This window comes from Trachymyrmex septentrionalis, unplaced genomic scaffold, assembly GCF_001594115.1.
Source record: "Trachymyrmex septentrionalis isolate Tsep2-gDNA-1 unplaced genomic scaffold, Tsep1.0 scaffold165, whole genome shotgun sequence".
Taxonomy (NCBI): domain Eukaryota; kingdom Metazoa; phylum Arthropoda; class Insecta; order Hymenoptera; family Formicidae; genus Trachymyrmex; species Trachymyrmex septentrionalis.
The window spans coordinates 403,692-422,769 of record NW_017304811.1 but is presented as its reverse complement, the minus strand read 5'-3'; the positions used below and the strand labels follow the sequence as shown (position 1 = coordinate 422,769).

The following is a 19,078-nucleotide window of genomic DNA, read 5'->3' as shown; positions in this document are numbered from 1 at the left end:
TATATATTTATATATATTTTGCATGATACGAGAATTGATAATAAAATAAGATGAGGTATAATAAAATACTTCTGTGAAAGTAAACAAATCTACAATAAAAAAGCGTGTTAAATTTGTTAATACATAATATCATTAGATTTTGTCACTCTCCGATAGTACTCTTATCCAGAGGACGTAATAGTGATCAACTCGGATGACAAAGACCTTTTTTTGTCTGAGTTAATGACCTGCGGTATTCTTATCTACGACATTACACAGGAACCAGACCAGATCAAAGAGGCATGTTGGGTTTTGAAGGGTACATTTAATACAAATATATCATTTTCCTTTTAAGACTATTAGAAGAAAAATAATTGTTATAAAGAAATAAGTTATTATTTATTTCTAATAAAATTTTTGCATTTTAAGTCAATACATTTCATTAATCATTAAATCAGATCTCTTCGTCGTTTCTTACAAATTGCGATAGACGCAGTTTGAAAATGAAATTCGCCTTAATTAAAAATTAAGATGTAATTTCATTATTCTTCCGCATGTTTACATTTAACGTGACGTCAAGAGAAGAAAGTGTTAAAATATATTATTTATATTACATTATATATTTTTCATTATTAAAAATATTTACATAAAATTTTTTAATGAAAAAAATACCCTTGAAAAATCATGTTGTATATTTTGAGCATTGAAATAACGCATTTTAAATTACATTGTATAATTACTACGAATTAAATACCTACACACTGTTTAAATTTTCATAAGGTTTTTCCCTTACTGTGCATTATCACATATCGATCTAATGTCATTTATTGTTATTTAAATTTTTGTTTTCTGTTCTATTAGGGAATAAATAACGATGTATTTATACCTAGTTTGCTTTACCGTTTAAAAATACCGGTTAAATAATAAAAAGCTGCTTGATGCGTTAAACCATTATTAAAAAATAAAGAACTGGCTTTAAAATTTACAGTCATGTAGCTCTTATCGATACAATAAATACAGTCTCTTCTACTTTCAGAGATTATTAAAATGTTGGAAAATATGAAAAAAATATCGCCAAAAGCTTTTAAACAAAAAGAGCCAACAAGACATTTTATTTTAATTTCCACTATAATGACGTGGGCTTTCACGAAGCCGTTAGATCCAGCAGATCCAGATTTACCATTCACGGAAGCAGATTATCGAAAACGAAAACCTCATCCGAATTATAAGGAACACATACAATGTGAGAGAGAGGTTGTGGCTGTAAAGAAAATCGCTAATTTAAAGAACAAATTACGAACGTTGGTTATTTGCTGCGGCATCACATACGGTGAGGAGGAAGGTCCACTTCATTATCTGTATAAAATGGCATGGCAAAACGCGCCTTTATTACCTATATTTGGCAAAGGGCGGAACAAGATACCTCTTTTACATGTTCGTGATTTGGCCGCGTGAGTGATAATAGAAAAGAAATATAAAAACATTTATCTTGTTCGAGAAATTGCAATATTGACATCTGTTTTAAGGTGCGCCTTGAAATAAGTTATAGGTATAAGAAATTTAATGCTTATTTGCAATATAAAATAATATCTGCAGTAAAACTTTTTCTTATTAATATCATCTTTAAATTTAAACTAGATCTAGTATTATCAAATTATTAATATTATGTAACTGGATTATTAATATAGCAGTACTGCAATATAACATTTTATAACAATGTAATGCTATTTTTTATCAATTTTATTTTTTGTATTTAATATCAAAAAACACAATTTTATAAATCAATATTTTTATATAAGTAATGTTCTTTCTAAAGAGAATTGACTTATTATGAAAATAATAATAACAGTAAAATGATAATAAAATAGTTTATATTATATACATATAATGTAGAAATACTAGAAATCATAAATATCGCAATTTCAAAATATTTAATATTATATGTATGATCTCTGAAAAAGTTTAATATTCTATAAATTTTTATACCTCAATATGGGATGTTAACGTAAGCTTATTTGAACACGCTGGAGTTCTAATTGTCTGGTTAACCAAATCCGCTTACTGTTACAAGTAATTTGATTTTCAGAACTGTATCTTCAGTATTACAAAATTGGCCTCCGGTGCAATATATCGTGGCAGTAGAGCGGGAATTAATCTCTCAAAATACGATTGTTAAGGTACGAATTCTTTCACTTATTGACAAACTAAATATAAAAATATTATATAAAATATTTTCTTAAATTTTTAAAATTATATTTTTTATTTTACAAAAAAAAATATTGGAACAATATTATGTGCGATTAAATATGCATATTTGCAATAAGGAAAACGTAGACAAATTGAAAACCATTATGATAATCTTTATTGCGTTATTTTTTTAGTATAAACGTATATTGACCTAAATTATTTAAAATGAGGGTTGATTTCATTAATCTGATTCATATTTAGATTTACTCGCGCAAATCAGTTTTAAAAACATTCTTCGTCCTACTTGCATAAACTGGTTTACACAAGTAATACGGAGCAAGGAATCAAGTTTTTAAAGTTGACTTTTTTTTAAACAAGTCCATCAAAGGATAGAGAATATTAACTCTTCACAATAATTTACGAATATTTTCTTTATTGTGAAGATTTACATATCGCGTGCAAGCTGTTCCATTATGTAAAAATTTTCATAAGACGCAAATGTATTAGTTTTCCGCATTATCATTTTGTACTTATTATATATGTATATACTTTTAGTATTATACATTTTATTATTATTCATTTTATTTTTAAAAAATAATATGATGTTGTTTAGTGGAGAAAGTATTAAAAGTGCACAATATTGTATACTTATTATAACTAAAAACTATATGATAATTATATATGAATATAGATTATACATATGGATAATTATACATTATAGATTATATATAAGATAATTATGTATTTTTACTTTTTTATATCTTTTTAAAAGTAAAATATAAATTTTCAAGAAATTGCATAATAAGGAATTAAAAATTAAATGTATTGCGATACATAAAATATATTTAGCTTCCGATTAATGTGATTGTAAACAGAAAGTCAGTTAGGTCTTAACTTCCAGTATAAAACGAAAAGGAGGCTTTTAAAAGTAAAATAAATTTTTAAAATATTGTAAAACAAAACAAGAAAATTAAAAGTAAATGTACTTCGATACATAAAGCATTTTTATCTAACATGTTTGTAAACAGAAAATCAGTGAAGACTTAACTACCGGTAATGTAAAATATGTATCGAAAAAAGAAGCTCTTTCGTTGCCGGAAGTGTCACAGCGGATATATGACCAAATGACAGTGGATTTAAACATCAATCCTGTGTACATCATTGACCGAATACAATGGTATTTTGAGATGCCATTTCGAGACGTTGTAGACATAGTCATAAATGAATATAAAACAGCGCGAAATCTACACCCAGTGAAAATAGTCGTTCTTGGTCCGCCAGCATCTGGGAAAACACGGATTGCTCGATATCTTGCAAATTATTATGGAATACATTATATTCATGTGAAAACGTTGATCTCTGATACAATCCAAAAATTGGTAAGCGTGTATTTATTCGCGAAAAGACCAATTGTTATCAATACGCATTCTGAATATAACAATTAGCAATAAAATCAACAATCGTGATTCTAAGATCGACGACATTGAAGCTGTGGAAGCAGATACAGAACGAGAAGATGACCTGAGGGATACAGCAGAAAACGACGAGAATAAAATAACTCAAGAAGAAGCAGACGATAAAAGAGAGGTCAATCTGGAAAGATTGAAAAAAGAGCTTGATGAGATTCGGTCCAACATGGCAGTGAATAATGGCCGTCTCGATGATACCATCTTAAATAAGTAAGTAAATATTATAATGTGCTAGTTCTACAAATTTTGCTATGCTTTCAGCAACATTTATTTGAGCTTAGCTTCACAAGCTCGTATTTAGGAAATTTACATCGTTAATCAGCTTCGTTTCCTGCGTTGCGGTGCTGTAATCACATTGAAACGTTATCTAATTAACGGCATAATGATGCAATGGTCCAGTTCACGTTAAAGTTAGAATGGCTTCCTCCGAAAACACTAATTGCATAAAAAGCGAACTCATTTACGTGTTCCTACGTTACGTTCCATTCGGATCGATGCGTCGGCAATGCATGTACAATAAAAAACGTGCGAATTCGTAATAAATGAACATACATTCTTGTACATTTTTTTTTCCACACTTTCTGGAACTAATGGAGTAGCTAGATACAGTTAGAGCACACGTTATATACTTTTTGAACGTATTCCCTTGTCAGATAAGTTACACAATATACACATCAAAATTTTCGACATAAACATCTATCCAACATTGTAGAATAAATTTCATTATACACCGCCTGTAGGTTACAAACCACGCTTCGCCAACTTTGTAACGTAGATGTAATATGTTGCAAGAAAGTACTTAAGTCGAAAATAATACTTAAATTGTTTACCTAGAAACGGTACATTTACTTCTTCGAAGTTGACGTCAAAATCTGTTACTGATGTCTGTGAAATTCATTGAACTTATATTAAATGAAACGCACTAATTAATTTCAAAATAACATAACTCGTATAAAAAATAATGTGTGTATGTGTGAATACTAAGCTTACTTTAATAACACTAATTCACACTTTGTAGATGTAACATACATTCTTTATTATATCTACAAATTAAAAATTATTGGAGTTACTCAATTATATTTAATTAAATGGATTCAATAGACATGTCAGCTGCGGAAGATTAAATGCAGATTAAAATTAAAACTGTTAAATTCTGTGGCTGCAAATTTTAAAATATTAATTTTAATAAGATTTAAAATTTATCTTTTAAAACAAATAATTCAATTAATATTATTATATTAACAAACGATATTTTATATTATTAAAAAGATGATAATAGAAATATCAATTAACGTTAAAGGTTGTTCCTAAACCGGTTGAATTCGAAGGACTGTTTGAATCAAGGTTACGTGATGGATGGACACCCGAAGACCCTTAAACATGCCAGGAATCTATTTTTGATCAGCAAGGACGATTTAGAAGAAATCGAAGAAAAATTCATGGACGACAATGTCGAAATTAGAAATGTTAATACGGCGATTCTACCGGAATTGATCATCGTTTTGGAAGCGAGTGACGAGTTTTTGAAGGAACGAATAATAAATCTTCCAGAAAGGGAAATACAAAACACACATTATACGGAGGAACACATGCTACGACGCATGAGAGAATACAGGTAGATATTAATCATGTATGCAAGATGGAAAAGAAATATCTATGGCTTAAAAGTGTCTACGTTCATAACAAGAAAACGCGGTTTATTCATATCATGATAGCTTTGATAAAGAAATCGATATTGAAGTTAACTTTCAATCTTGAAAAATGGATAAAGATCGATTACATCCGCAAAAAATGTAATAAGTGAAAAAATCAAATACATCATGATAAGTTAAAAATTACGCGACAATTTAGTTATTTTACGCTATGGCACAACTTAAAACAGGACTCACTCGAGCGACTTTAATTTGATCAAAGAATTTTCAGTTGAGTGCTTTTTATGTTTTTTATATGTTAATAAAAACCTACTTCTATTTTTCTGCAAACTGTATTTAAATATATAATAATTTAAATAATAAAATTAATTAATCATTACTATGATCTACAAATAGTTTTTTTTTTTTACATTGTGCAAACAAACAGTTAAAATTATGCAAATGCAATTCGTGTAAATAACTTATTGATCGTAAAAATGTGTAAGTTTTATTTGTACAAAAGTTATGCAACAAACATACATACATTAGAACATGATTAATATTCTAGAGAGAGAAATACGGACGATAACACGCCGTTACAATTATTCGACGAAATGGAAATACATCCACTTATCATCTCTGTGGAAACTGACACTTGCCCGGATATGTTTCCTACGATTTATCAGTGCCTGGAAAAATTAGGAAAACCAAGAAATTACGGTGCGCGATAATTCATATTCTCTCTTTCGATTTTATATCATATCAATTTTTTTTCCATACTTTGTAATTCGCGCATCAACATTTTTTATCCGTTTCTAATATTATTGTGCATGTTCTGTTACCGTACACCCATTATTCCTAGTCATGTCTAAACTGACGAAAAGATAAATGTCACGAGATAACATCTCCTATTGTTTGAAGTAAAATTTATTAAAGAGGACTTATTCTTTAATGAAGCTGTTGAATCATGAGATAAAAACTTTCTTCAAAGTATCAAGTAATAATTTCAGCGACCTTAATTTTTAATATGCTTGTATTTCTCGTTAGCTAAAGGTCGACCCTTTCGCCACTGGACAATCTTAGTTTGTTTTTTCTTTGTTCGTATCTTAATTATATCTGCGATCTACAAAAAGAAAAAAATAACATCCAATTAGTTCAATTAGCGTTAACCAAAGATATTGGCTTTTGTACGGATTAATAAAATAATATCAAAGTTACTTTTTTATTGATTCAATATTACGATGATAAAAAAAGCTTTTAAATTAAAGGGATCTTATAAAATTTATTTATTACTCTGGAATCTATTATTATTAACTTATCATGTTTGTTTTTTCATAATTTTATCTCTTAGATAGAATATTAGAAGTTACAACGTTGAAATACTTTTTTTCCATCTAGGACCAACAGCTGAGGAAATGGAAGTTGCTCGGAAACGCGTTGAAGCAGAAACACAAGCTGCTGAAATGGCGGAAAAATTGCGAAAAGAGCAAGAAATTTTGGAATATAAAAGACAGCGTGAAAAGAAAATGGACTGGGTTTGTACATACTTTTAATACATACAAATTAAATTTTAAAATTATATATGTAATTGAATATATTTTAATTTATTCCGCATTTTCTATTAATATTCATATGTTCAAGGAATTATTGAATTAGTACGGTATACACAATAAATTAATTCACAAAATTTATATTAATATTTTAATATCAGGTTGGCCGATATACATAAATTATTTATATATAAACCATTTTAATTATTAAAATTGCCAAACGGCAAAATTGCCTTCAGTTGCTTAAAGTATAAACTGATATAATATATTTGATTCTCAATGAAAATAAAATAAAATCACATTTGCAATAACTAGTATAATATAATTTATAGAGTGAGTATAATCAGCGTATGCTAACTTTCTTATTTCTTTTTTTATATTACTTTTATATTATTTGCAATGTATGTTTGTTATAAACGAGTTTTAATCTATCCAACGTAATCATGACAGCATGAATTAATAAGTTTCTGCTTAGCTGGGCGTGATTCTGAAAGCAGATATTCGGCTTTTCTTTCAATGGAATCGTACCGTCAACCATGAACGCCACGCTATTGATCCTGGCGATGCCTATATAACGACGAATATTTCTACTAGGCCAACATTTCCCATATTTCCGCTACAGATGTTTGCAACGCATATTATATTGTTTTGCAAATCAGTATAAAATTTTCAAATTTGAAAATCATTTTTGAAGGCGAATTAGTAGTTCGTAAGCGGATATAAAGATTAAACGAACCGGATGAGTTGAAGTACTCGCTTGCAATATTAATCTATTTTTTTGCAATCTGCGTATCTGGCAAAGTTACGCGACTAGATTAGTCGCGTTTGAAGTTTACGAGACTTTTTTGCATACGAAGTTTATACTTGTAGTTTATACATTAGCGATTCGAGCTAGCGGCAAATGCAAATGCGTATCGATCACGGTTGGCCGCTCATAAGATGACTCTTTGTAAAATCATAATTATACAACGGTAATCATTCAGCTAGAGCGGAACAAGAATCAAGAACACAAATTTCTAAAATATTATATAATACAAATATTAAATTATCTATATTCTAACAAGATTTCTTTTCTCGTGTTAATCATCGTAAAATAACAATCTTATGACATGTCTATTATAGTTCAAATCTTTCTCTTATTCATGATTATTTTATAAAATGGGAATTGCAAGATATGTGTCCTCTAAATTAACTTTCTTTTGTAAAATCGCCAAAATCTGTAATACAGTAATTAACGCTGGAGCTGTAAAACTAATGTAAGAAATGTTAATTAAAAGGCATAAATTAATTTTAAGATACCAAAATGGCATATAAACAAGAATGAGTATTAAGCATAATTCAATAGTAACAATCCAAATTTGCAGATTTAACATAAAGAAGGTTAATTTTAATATTTTTGACAAAGATTTATAATTAAATGAATCTAACAGATTCCATGTTAGCTTCAGGAAAAAGAATAAAATTAATTTGTCTGGATTCGAATGTCTTCGACTCTCAGCAGCATAATCCATTGCCATGTAATCCAGTAATATAAATCGCGTGACCAATAAAGTATTGTCTTTTACAGACAAACCTGATGGAGAAGTTGAAATTAGAGGAGGAGGAGAGACTTTGTATTTTGGCAGAGCCGTTACGCCAGTATCTGATGGAGTATGTTTTTCCAATGCTGACAGAAGCTTTGATAGAAGTGGCAAAGTTACGACCGGAGGATCCAATAGACTTTCTCGTTAGTATATATCACCGTTTGTTATCTTTTATCAACTTTTATTCTGGTTCTATTATTACTACGGAAATACCATACTGTATTCAATTACGAAAAACGATGTACGTACTCGTACACTTTCATCATAAGTGTCGCCAATTACTGGTTAGTACTTGTTAGTAGTTGAAATAATAATTTGAAATTATGTAAAGCAAAAACAAAAAATGTCACACAGAAATACAATAAAATTAACTTGCCAAACTCGCACAATGTGCTGTGAGAAATAAATTATAATTATATCGCTGCGTTCCGACGAACTAAACTCCATCAGTTTAAACGAATTTAGCTTGTTGTACTAAAGGAACTCTAAAATAAAATTACGTCAAATGGCCCATTTTTAATTCGATTAAATTCACAGTTCATTGGTATATCCGAGAAAACGATAAGATGTTTGATGATTATCCCTCGTCAAACGAAAAGTTATTAATGTCCGGGAATACAAGAGTTAAAAGTTAAAAGATAAGCTTTTTTGTACAAATGTACATCAATAATTATTGCACAAGATAATACGTTTCATAACACGTGCTCGAATTTCGCGTCAATAATCCTATGACATTGTTGTAATTGGTTCATGATGAAATAATCAAATTTAAAAAAAAAAGAGTTATATGGGCTTGCGCATTGTAAAAAGTTTATTGACGAAATATTATATATTGTTTTAAATTATTGAAAGATTTTATATTGTAAAATGTATGTTGTTTTTCTTTTGAAGGTTTAAAAATCTACGTCATCCATTAAGGATGTAACATCCATTAAGGATTGCAGTGTATTTTTTTTCATCACAATCTCAACAAGTAGTTTAAAAAATATCTCGTTATATTTAAAAGATTTATAAAATTTTGTTGAATAAGTATAATAATATCTCATTTAAACAAGCATAAAGATATTCCGAGATTAAACTACTACTGCAATAACTTTTGTTATTTAAAAGTTTTAAATAATAATTGGTAAATTTAAATGACATTTTAAACGAAAATTTATGCTTGAATTTACTCGTAACTGAAACATATGGATTCTGGTAACCCTGGGACACTTTTCTAATTTTTACATAACGTAATAAATTGAAATAATTTTATGTCTCACAATTTTTTTTCATTATTTTGTTTTATTTATGTAGACTAATTATCTACTATATTTATCCAGCGTTGCAAGTTTTTATATAGTAAAACTTTTTTATATAGTTTAAAATTTCCTCTAAAACTAATAACAAAAAAACTTGGTGTGTCCCAAGGACCTATATATTTCTTTAGTGTCACAAAAAATATATATATGTTCCCATTATGGGTTAATTATAAAAAATGATAACTCGCGTGCATACGCGCGTGTAGATATGTGCGACTGCAATTAATGGGAGTAAAAGCGTTAGGCACACGACATGTCTATCGAATAAAATTCCGATGGGACCTATTCGCTGTGGAAATACTCTAAGAAATCGCCAAACCAGGCAATTCCGTTAGATTTTCGACACAGTTCGGCAATCGCCGCGAAAGGAACATTTTCACATGTGCAAATGCGAGAACAACTTTCACACTTCAAATCCCGTTCCCGTGGAAATCGATAGGTTGCTGCTCGCGATTAGACGCCGTTCCACTCCAGAGCATCGAACCACGAGGGGAATAGGAGCATGACCGTTCTCTTAGCTCTCTGTCGACTATATCGAGACCTTCTATCTATAATTTCGTGATTTCGAGCTTCGTCGGTTTTGATCGGTCCGCTATTACGGAGAAACGCAAAGGGCATAAGCAATTTTTTTCACTATCAGCTTCAGTAATCGTTTTAATTCATTTTATTATTCACAATTGATCTCTTCAGAGATCATACAAACGCAATCTGAATTATCGCAAATTTAGTGTTAGACAAATTTCGTTTTTTTTAAATATATTTTGTGTAATTACTTAATTTTACGTATATATTTTAATTTTCTGAAATAAAATATTTTAAACAATTTTTTATATAAACGTTATATATAAATATGTATTAGATTGCAATTATTTAACTAAAAAATAAATATATGATATATTCTTGATGTTGCTGAGATAAATTTTGTCGACGCGAAACACTGTAATCCGCTTTACAACCTTTTTGCGAATGACAAATCTCATCACCTAGATCTTCATTTTTCCAATTTTCTATTTCCTTCAATCTTAAAATTGCCTACGTAGGAGAAAGTTCTTGTCCACTTTCAATTCATTACAATGTTTTCTTTTAGACAGTAATTTTTTTTCATTAAAATTGGTAATAGAAAGTTCTCATTGTATATAGATAGTTTTATAAATGGATAGATAAAAGCAAGAGTAAGTAAGAGTAAGAAAAGATATGAGAAGAAAAAAAGAACAGACGGAAAGAAGTCAGAGGGATAGGAAAGGGAGATAAAATAAATTCGCATTCAACGTTTTCCAATGATTCAATAAATTAGTATATCATGATATTGTAGCAATATGTTCAATTCTTAGAATTCATTATTTAAAAGATAATCATTTCATATAAATGCAGTTTCAGAAAACAAGCCAAGAAATAATGTAGGGATAAAACGGATAAGCAATTCGGAATTATTGTTTATTGAGGGACATTTACGACTACATCATTCCGTAATGTATTATCTCTTTTAGCGATAAAAAAATAGAATTTCTTCCATTCATCTATTGACCTGAGCTTCCAAAAGTTTTTTATATCCCTCTTATAATTCTTGGTTATATTTATTAAGACGCTGGAGAGATCTATCTTCTTCATCATTACATTCAGAGAAAAAGACATAATGGTAGTAACTATAAAGGTGACAAGTATTATGTGTAGAATTAATGTAGAATTAATGTTAACATAGTTAAATAAATTATTTTATAATTGTTGTAAATTACATAATTTATTTAATTATGCACATTAGGTTATTCAGCTATGCATACTAATTTAACTTGTGCAGTTGCCCTTTATAGTTGCCATCATTATGCCTTTCTCTAAATGCACAAATTTATAAAGATAGTAGATCTGTCATATCGTATACTATTTAAATTTTGAGAGTATTGCGACTATATATTTTCCATCACAAGCTGCGAATTAGATGGAGAGAAATGTTGGCTGTCTGATAAAAATTTTATTGTATTACCTTAATTATTTAGATACCGACTCTAAGTCTGGTGAAGCATCGTCTGGTAAAATTTTGATACACCAGTACTTTTTCATGTTATCGCAACAAAGTGTTGTCACAATCTATATTTAGTAAATTACATTTATTATAAACTTTTTTGACAGTCTTTATTATCTTTAGTAGAGTTTTATATTTGCCTTGACTATCACTCTCTCGATTACTACCACAAACTCGATTTATAAAGATTTAATCGTATGTTATTCTCTTCATGTATTCGAAATCGATTTACTAAGTACTTTCAGTTGCCATTTCGTGTAATTACGAAAAAAAAACCGTGACCATTGAGATTATACGTGTAGATATATTGTTTTCTATTTTAAATATTACATTGGACTTGTGTGGTTTTAACTAAATTTTCTGAGCCATATACTTTCATTATTACCTGTCACTGCACAATACAATAAAACACTCTCTTAGACGTATAGATAATGTGATCATTTCTATGCGGACCGTGTGCAAACAAAACAGGATTCTAACGTTGTTTGGGAAATATCGAGACACAAGCGAATACGAGATTGCAAGGAAATACGAGTAGAACACGATAACGCAACAATAAGCCAGTATCTTTAGACATTCTTGCATAAGAGCGTGCTGCCAGTTGCGCGGACTAAGTTACAGAGAAGAATTAATAACGATGGGCGAAATGTGACGTCATGACTATGTTAGAATTACGAATGCAACGTAATATAACAATTACACTGCTATAAATAAAATGAGCGACGTAACAAGATTTTATGTTTTCACAAATTGCATCATCGTCGTCTCGACAGATAATTTTGGTGAGAAATAATGAGTTAACGAGTTTTAAAATAGAGCAAATACTTGGTCAAATTATTTATACTTTCGACAACTGTTTTTGTAAGAAAATAAAGAATTTTGAAAAATTACACAATACAATACAAAAGCCCTTTTTACGTTGTAATGTTTCAATTTTCCATTAACAAATCTCTGTAAGACTTAAGTTTAAGCCTCTCGCTATCACAATATTGTAACAACAAATATATCTATTAAAAAGTATTTTGCAATATCATGTAGAGAAAATTGAATAAAAAACATTAAATTGTACGTGACTGCTGCTGGAGAGAGAAAATATATTAAAGAAAATCAATGTACATTGTATTAAAAAACAGACTAATATATCTTTATTTAATATAATATAGAAATAATACTGGTTAATAGCTAATTGCCAATAATCTTTTTTATGAATAATTTTCTGTATTAATTAATAAAATATAGAAAGACCTTTTTTGCAACAGTAATTAATTTATTAACAATAATATATTAAAGAAAACCGATAAACGGAAATGGCCTATATTAAAATAAAAAACAGACTAATATATCTTTATTTAATATAACATAAAAAGAATACTAATTAATAGCTAAATTGCTAATAATCTTTTTTATAAGTCATTCTCTGCATTAATTAATAAAATATAAAAAGATCCTTCTTGCAATAGTAATTAATTTATTAACAGTATATATAACGAATCCCATGTAAACAATGTTAATACTCAGGTATAATCATTAGCAGTTCAAAACATAACGCAGAAAGGAACATTATTAACTAAAAACAAATTAACTAAAAACATTTTTGAGTGAAAATATATTTTTTAATTTTTTAAAACGTTTTAAAATTATCTCTTATACGTAATATTATTTACGATACATATTAAACTTATATTTTCATTTAAAGAGAGAGAAGAAAGAGAGCATTGTGTGATATATACATACAAGGGCGTATTGACTGTATTGTATCGGCGTCACGTAGATATTCATGTATATGTAAAATATAGAGATGACGCTTACCGCAGCAGTAACTAATTTATTAACAGCGGCAAACCTCATGCTGGTGTTAATATTCAGGTAGATAATAATTCATTAGTTGTTTAAAATACAATGCAAAAGGAACATCATTAAATTTCTATCACTATTAATTACTAAATTCGTAAACCCGTAAATATCAATTTGGTATAATAATAGAAAATAATGGAACTGGAACGTAGCTTAACTATTCCTACAATAAACAATTACAAACTTAATAATAAATAACGGTCTTCCGCGTAATATCCTATAACTTTCACATTTCGTAAATGTCGATCGAGATTCGCCATTTCCGTTTATTGTCGAACGATCTCGCATTAGGTATTGTTTACGGCAAAACTATGTAGCAGCATTTATGATAGCCGCATTGTTGTGTCAATCATTGTTGCAGCTAGAAATAAAACGACGGCAAAGCTCTCACGATAATGCGGAGAATTGAAACGGTGAAGGTAAATCGATGCGTGGGTTGTCCAATGTAGAATCGCGAGAAGAATTCTGATGCAAAAATCCAAGCGTAGTAGAACGAATGACATTGAGAGGGAAAGTGGGTCGTAATATCGGTTGTAGATGACACACGACCTGTTCCTAAACAGATTATGAGGTCGACCCTACATTCTTGCGTATTCTCGCATACGGGTGAAGAATGCAGGATCACTGCCGGGTTAATTATATAGAAACTGCAACACAGTCGGAAAAAGTTCCATATACGCATTTTAATTGAAAAGAGAATTGTGCGAATGGAAATGCTTTTAAGTCATTTCCATTTGTAATAAAACGCGCTGCATTTTATTTGCAAATTTAATTAATTTATCAGATTTGTTATGAATCTTGCATGTATCGAAATATTTTAGTTATTATATTCGACATCTAAACTCACGGGTAAAATATTACACTGAAGAATATCCGAATATATTCTCGTTTTTCAGGCCGAGTATTTATTTAAAAAGAATCCCGAAGGAAAGATGTTCGAACCGGATTATACGGAAACAATGAGCATGCTCCTGGATATTATCGGCAGACAACAAAATGATGTCCTTCCAAGGGAAGGATTGGAGGCCGACGTAGCACAATTCCTCAAAAGGCAGGATGAATTATTCATCGCGGACAAAATAAGAAGAAACGAAATACAAGACGCGGACAGAAAAGAAGATGCGACGTGGATACTCGAACAGAATTTTGAGTATGAAAAATTTGATGATTCTGAAAAGGAGGAATTGGATTCTACTGAACAAACTACCGACGAAATCGGAAGCGAAGCTTAACGTGGGTAGCTTAAAGTAGATAATAAATTCTTACTAATCTGGATATTTAACATGACGAATTAAAGACAAAAATCCAATTGCATTTCAATATATTCATTATCATCCTACTAATTATTAACTCTCCAGAGATGACGCTAAAATCTGTAATCCAGTTACTAAGGAAGACCTATTTAATTTATGATAATTAAAAGACACTAATAAATTTCGAGAAATCAAAATGACATAAAAATTAATACTAAGTATATTCTAATGAGAACAATCTAAATTTGCAGATGTAACATGATAAAAATTTAATTATTTAACATTTTTGACGAAAATATTTATAATTAAGTGAGTTCCGAGAGTTAACTTTTATTCCATATTAATAACACATTTGTTCCTGTAATGTATCTTGTTTTAAGATCACGAATTCCCAGATACCTAAATAAAAAATGTTCAATATAAATATTCTTTGATATTCAATATTAACTCATCATGCATAATAACTATGTTAACTTAACTGTGACGATTTTTTTTATGTTACTTTTTTAACCCAATAATGCCGATATTCATCCATACGTGACTTTGCCTTTAGACACGTGCAAAGTGAACTAAAAATAACATGACGTACTTAAATAATCTCTTCTCTCTTACTACGTATTTTTTTTTTAAATTAGATCACATATTCGATATTAAAAAAAATATTGTAATTTTTCATAACTTTCTCATTTCATTAGGTTAAATATATGTAAATATTTTATGTAATATTCTATGTAAATATTCTGTATCCCCATATTTGATCTTGGATTCAAGCGCTTATAGTATTCTGTTATGCAACACGCAGGAGTTTCAAGCTGACCGTTCGAAGCGAGGGGTTTATCTCTTAGATACGAAATCGCATTTTATACACGCATCAATTGCATTAAAAGGAAACGAAGATTATAAATCGGATTAACTTTTATCGAGAAATAGATATGTAAGAAGAGCTTATGTATATAACAAAGAAAAATCTCTGCTATAAATGTTTAGAATTTGTGCACGTACGATTTCTTGGAAAGGATTTCAACGAGTTTACAGTCCTTGACCAGGTAGACTGTGTCTTCTATGGAAAGCTTACACAACTGTTTCTATGGAAAGCTTACACAACTGTAATCACTTCAGTTCAAAAGTTGTTACAAATATAGAATGCTAAATCAGTCGTTTTATAAAGCCAACCAACGGAAAACATTATCACCATTTTTTAAATGGAATTTTTGATTATCACATTTTTATACAATTTGAGATATGGCGTTAATACGACGTAATAACAACATCGTAAGGAAATATTGCGTTAACTGGCAATAGATGATCGCTCATGTATAATGCTTTGCAATTATTTTCTTGACTCTCGGAACGTGTCTAATTTTTGGTCTGTTACATTTGGAGTCGAGCTGGAAAACATTGACTTACCTAATTCTACCCATAGTTTAATGTATGCCTTTCTACATCATAATATAGCTATTCACCGAACAGATGAAAGATTGAAAGACAGCAGATTTGATTTACAGCATTAATGAAAATAATCCGTGATTATGTATTTTTTTGTAACAAAAGCAAAATAGTAGCTTATTATTAAAAACAAATTCACAAAAACTGTTTCTTTTGTTTACAAAAGTTTATTTCGTTTATGAAAAGTTACGTTAATTAATTGACGTTGTTACAAATCAAATTATATGCTCTGTGCAATTTAATTACGCAGATAATATACTAATATCGTTGTTACGATAAGGGATAGTGTATCAAGTGCTAACTATTATATATATATATAAGTGCGAAACTATTCATTTTTCAGTATTTTATTAATTTTCTTTATGGCTTTTCACGGAAGCGCATATCTAAATGTAGTTTCTTCTGGGAAAGATCGTGAGTCTTTATTGAACCATTCAGCAATTATGAGGTTAAAAATTTCACAATTATTTTGTGCATTTTATCACAGTATGATGTATTCTCAAAGTGTGTATTATTTTTGTAAAATAAACAATATTTGAATTAAAGATCCCCTCAGTGAAATATGATTTACCTTCGTATTTAATGTAAAATATTTTTTTATACAAGGATACATTAACACAACACTGCCTTGCCTCTTATTTTAACTTTATTATGATATGAAAAAAATATGAAAATACTCTTTGTGTCAAGTAATTTTATGAATAATTCAGCCATAAAAATAAACAGAGAATCGTGAGATAAATATAAATTATTTTCGGGTGTGCCACATATGAAAGTAAATTTGAAAATTAAGGAAATGTATGCGGTCAATTAGCTTGCAAATGTTCTACGTAACTTTAATTCCCGCGGCCTAATCGATTCGAAACTCTTGCGCCTACCGGCCAGAAATTGGGTCAATTTACTGTAACCCGGTTTTAATCAATACAATGTAATATCCGTATTGAAAGTAGATCTGGATCAGATGTTTCCTTACGCGAATGATCGGCAGACAATATTCTATTTATCTCACCTGCTAATTTCCGCCAACACTGTCACAAAGCGGGGGAATGTAGAAGCAAAGTCTCCTTGTTCTTTGTAAAACTTTATCGTACTTATCGATTCTTACAAGTATAAATAGTGTTAAAGCCTTGCTTTTTCGTACTGGAAGCATGCATGCGCAACCACACTCAAGTCACGACATTAGCAACGTCAATATTAACGTGTTAGATAGAACATCATCGCACATATTGCTTTAATTGTGAGACATGCCCAAAGTTCAGTGCACGCGTTATGGTTTAATTGGTATGCACTTTAATCTACCAGAAAGCGATGCAATGCAGTGGTTAACCCTTAATGTACGTCCAATATCAAATTTCGGAATATCAATCTCTCTACTAATTTAATGTTTAAATAACATTTTCGTCTATCTTTCAGTTTAATTTAGCTTAACATTGAAGGTGTGAACTAATTCGAATACCTGTTAATTAGTACCTGTTAATTAGTACCAATCAATGGAATGATCGAATAATTTGTCATCAAACGACATTGTTAGCATTCCCTAGAGTCCCATAAATCGTGACTTTAAGTCGGTGCTCGATAATCTAACGTTAGAACGGCAAAGATCGGATTTCCTCGGCAGTATTGGTGCACGAGAACAGATATACCGCGGGCGGTATATCTGTATCTCCAAACACCTGTTAGCAGTCGGTCTTGGGTGGGCGGCTCGCCACATCGCCTTTAAAGCTACGGCGTTGCGAGTAATACGAATTCCTGTGCCGGAGCCGGTCTGAAACCGAACGAAGGAGCGAGCGAACGACAAACAGGGTGACCTTGATCGCGACACCTGATACACACCTCATATTATGGGGTGCGCTCGTCTTGCGCTCCATCGGATTCAGTCCGACTACGGTCTCGCTCGTGATCCAGGTTTCTCTCTTTCTATTGCCCGTAAAACTAAGAAAAAGAAATCCACTCCCTTACCGGCGTAACCCTGCTGAGAGTAATTCGCTTCCTCGCTCGGCATCACGGTTTCCTCGAGGATGCTCTCTGACGCCGTCTTCACAACTCCCATCTTCGGTACACGATCGGACTGACTGTGTAGGTGGATGGTCACAAGGGTAGTTTAAAGCTCCGTTCCACAGTAAAAGAGAGAGTGAGAGAGAGAGAGAGAAAGAGAGAGAGATTATCTCGTCTCGATTGTGCCGCGTTGTCTGGCGTTGCCGGAATGCTCGGCGCCGTTTCGTTCGCTTATTGCGTCTGCGTTCGCGCCTGCGTCCATCCCCCTTTGCCGAACCCCGCACCTCGCCCTTCTTGACCCTCGTGCATCCCCCGTTGCCACGGTCGCTTCTCTTACCCTCGTCGAGTCGTCACACAGGAGCAAGGCTATCTCTCTAGGCCAGGGTGAGCGCAGTAAGCAGGAAAGAAGGTTGTAGTTGTAGTGATGATAACAGTGGTGGTGGTGGCGGCGATGATGTCCTCTTTATGCCGTGATAGAACGGCAGGGGTTGCTGCTATCTCTACCGCTGTTGCTGCCGCCGCTGCTCTTGCTCATGATGGTTGATACTATCGAGGGTGCTCCTGCCTGCCGCTACTATGGGGAGGGGTGCTACGAGCACACAGCACAGGCACAGGGCAATGTCGACCTTCCTCGGTCTCGGTGAAGGTCTCCGTTGGTTACTCGTGCCGGATAATACTTCCCTCTTGCGCTCCGTCATCACGCGCTCTTCTTCTCTCTCTTTTACTCTTATTCCTTCTCCAATTTCCTTTCCTTCCTTTCACCATCTACGTTTTATTTCAGCTCATTAATTTGTACGTTTTGTCATGTCCTGT

The 19,078-nt window shown here is 31.1% G+C and overlaps 2 protein-coding genes across 3 annotated transcripts in view; one reads left to right on the top strand and one right to left on the bottom strand.

Annotated features, from left to right (window-relative positions):
• The window catches only part of LOC108746307 (adenylate kinase 7-like), a 17,828-nt gene extending 2,774 nt beyond the window's left edge, over positions 1–15,054 (top strand). The window contains exons 3-12 of the mRNA XM_018482998.1: positions 157–298; positions 1,016–1,430; positions 2,066–2,156; positions 3,195–3,545; positions 3,640–3,845; positions 4,936–5,250; positions 5,835–5,986; positions 6,665–6,801; positions 8,384–8,542; positions 14,468–15,054. Coding sequence (XP_018338500.1) covers positions 157–298; positions 1,016–1,430; positions 2,066–2,156; positions 3,195–3,545; positions 3,640–3,845; positions 4,936–5,250; positions 5,835–5,986; positions 6,665–6,801; positions 8,384–8,542; positions 14,468–14,803 — 2,304 coding nt within the window. The 3' untranslated portion in view covers positions 14,804–15,054. The remainder of the gene's footprint in view (positions 1–156; positions 299–1,015; positions 1,431–2,065; positions 2,157–3,194; positions 3,546–3,639; positions 3,846–4,935; positions 5,251–5,834; positions 5,987–6,664; positions 6,802–8,383; positions 8,543–14,467) is intronic.
• Positions 1–18,440, bottom strand: part of LOC108746308 (synaptotagmin-10-like) — a 30,778-nt gene extending 12,338 nt beyond the window's left edge. For both annotated transcript variants that reach the window (XM_018482999.1, XM_018483000.1), the window contains exon 1: positions 18,230–18,440. In XM_018482999.1, coding sequence (XP_018338501.1) covers positions 18,230–18,320 — 91 coding nt within the window. In that variant the 5' untranslated portion in view covers positions 18,321–18,440. The remainder of the gene's footprint in view (positions 1–18,229) is intronic.
• Between the last annotated feature and the right edge of the window lie 638 nt (positions 18,441–19,078).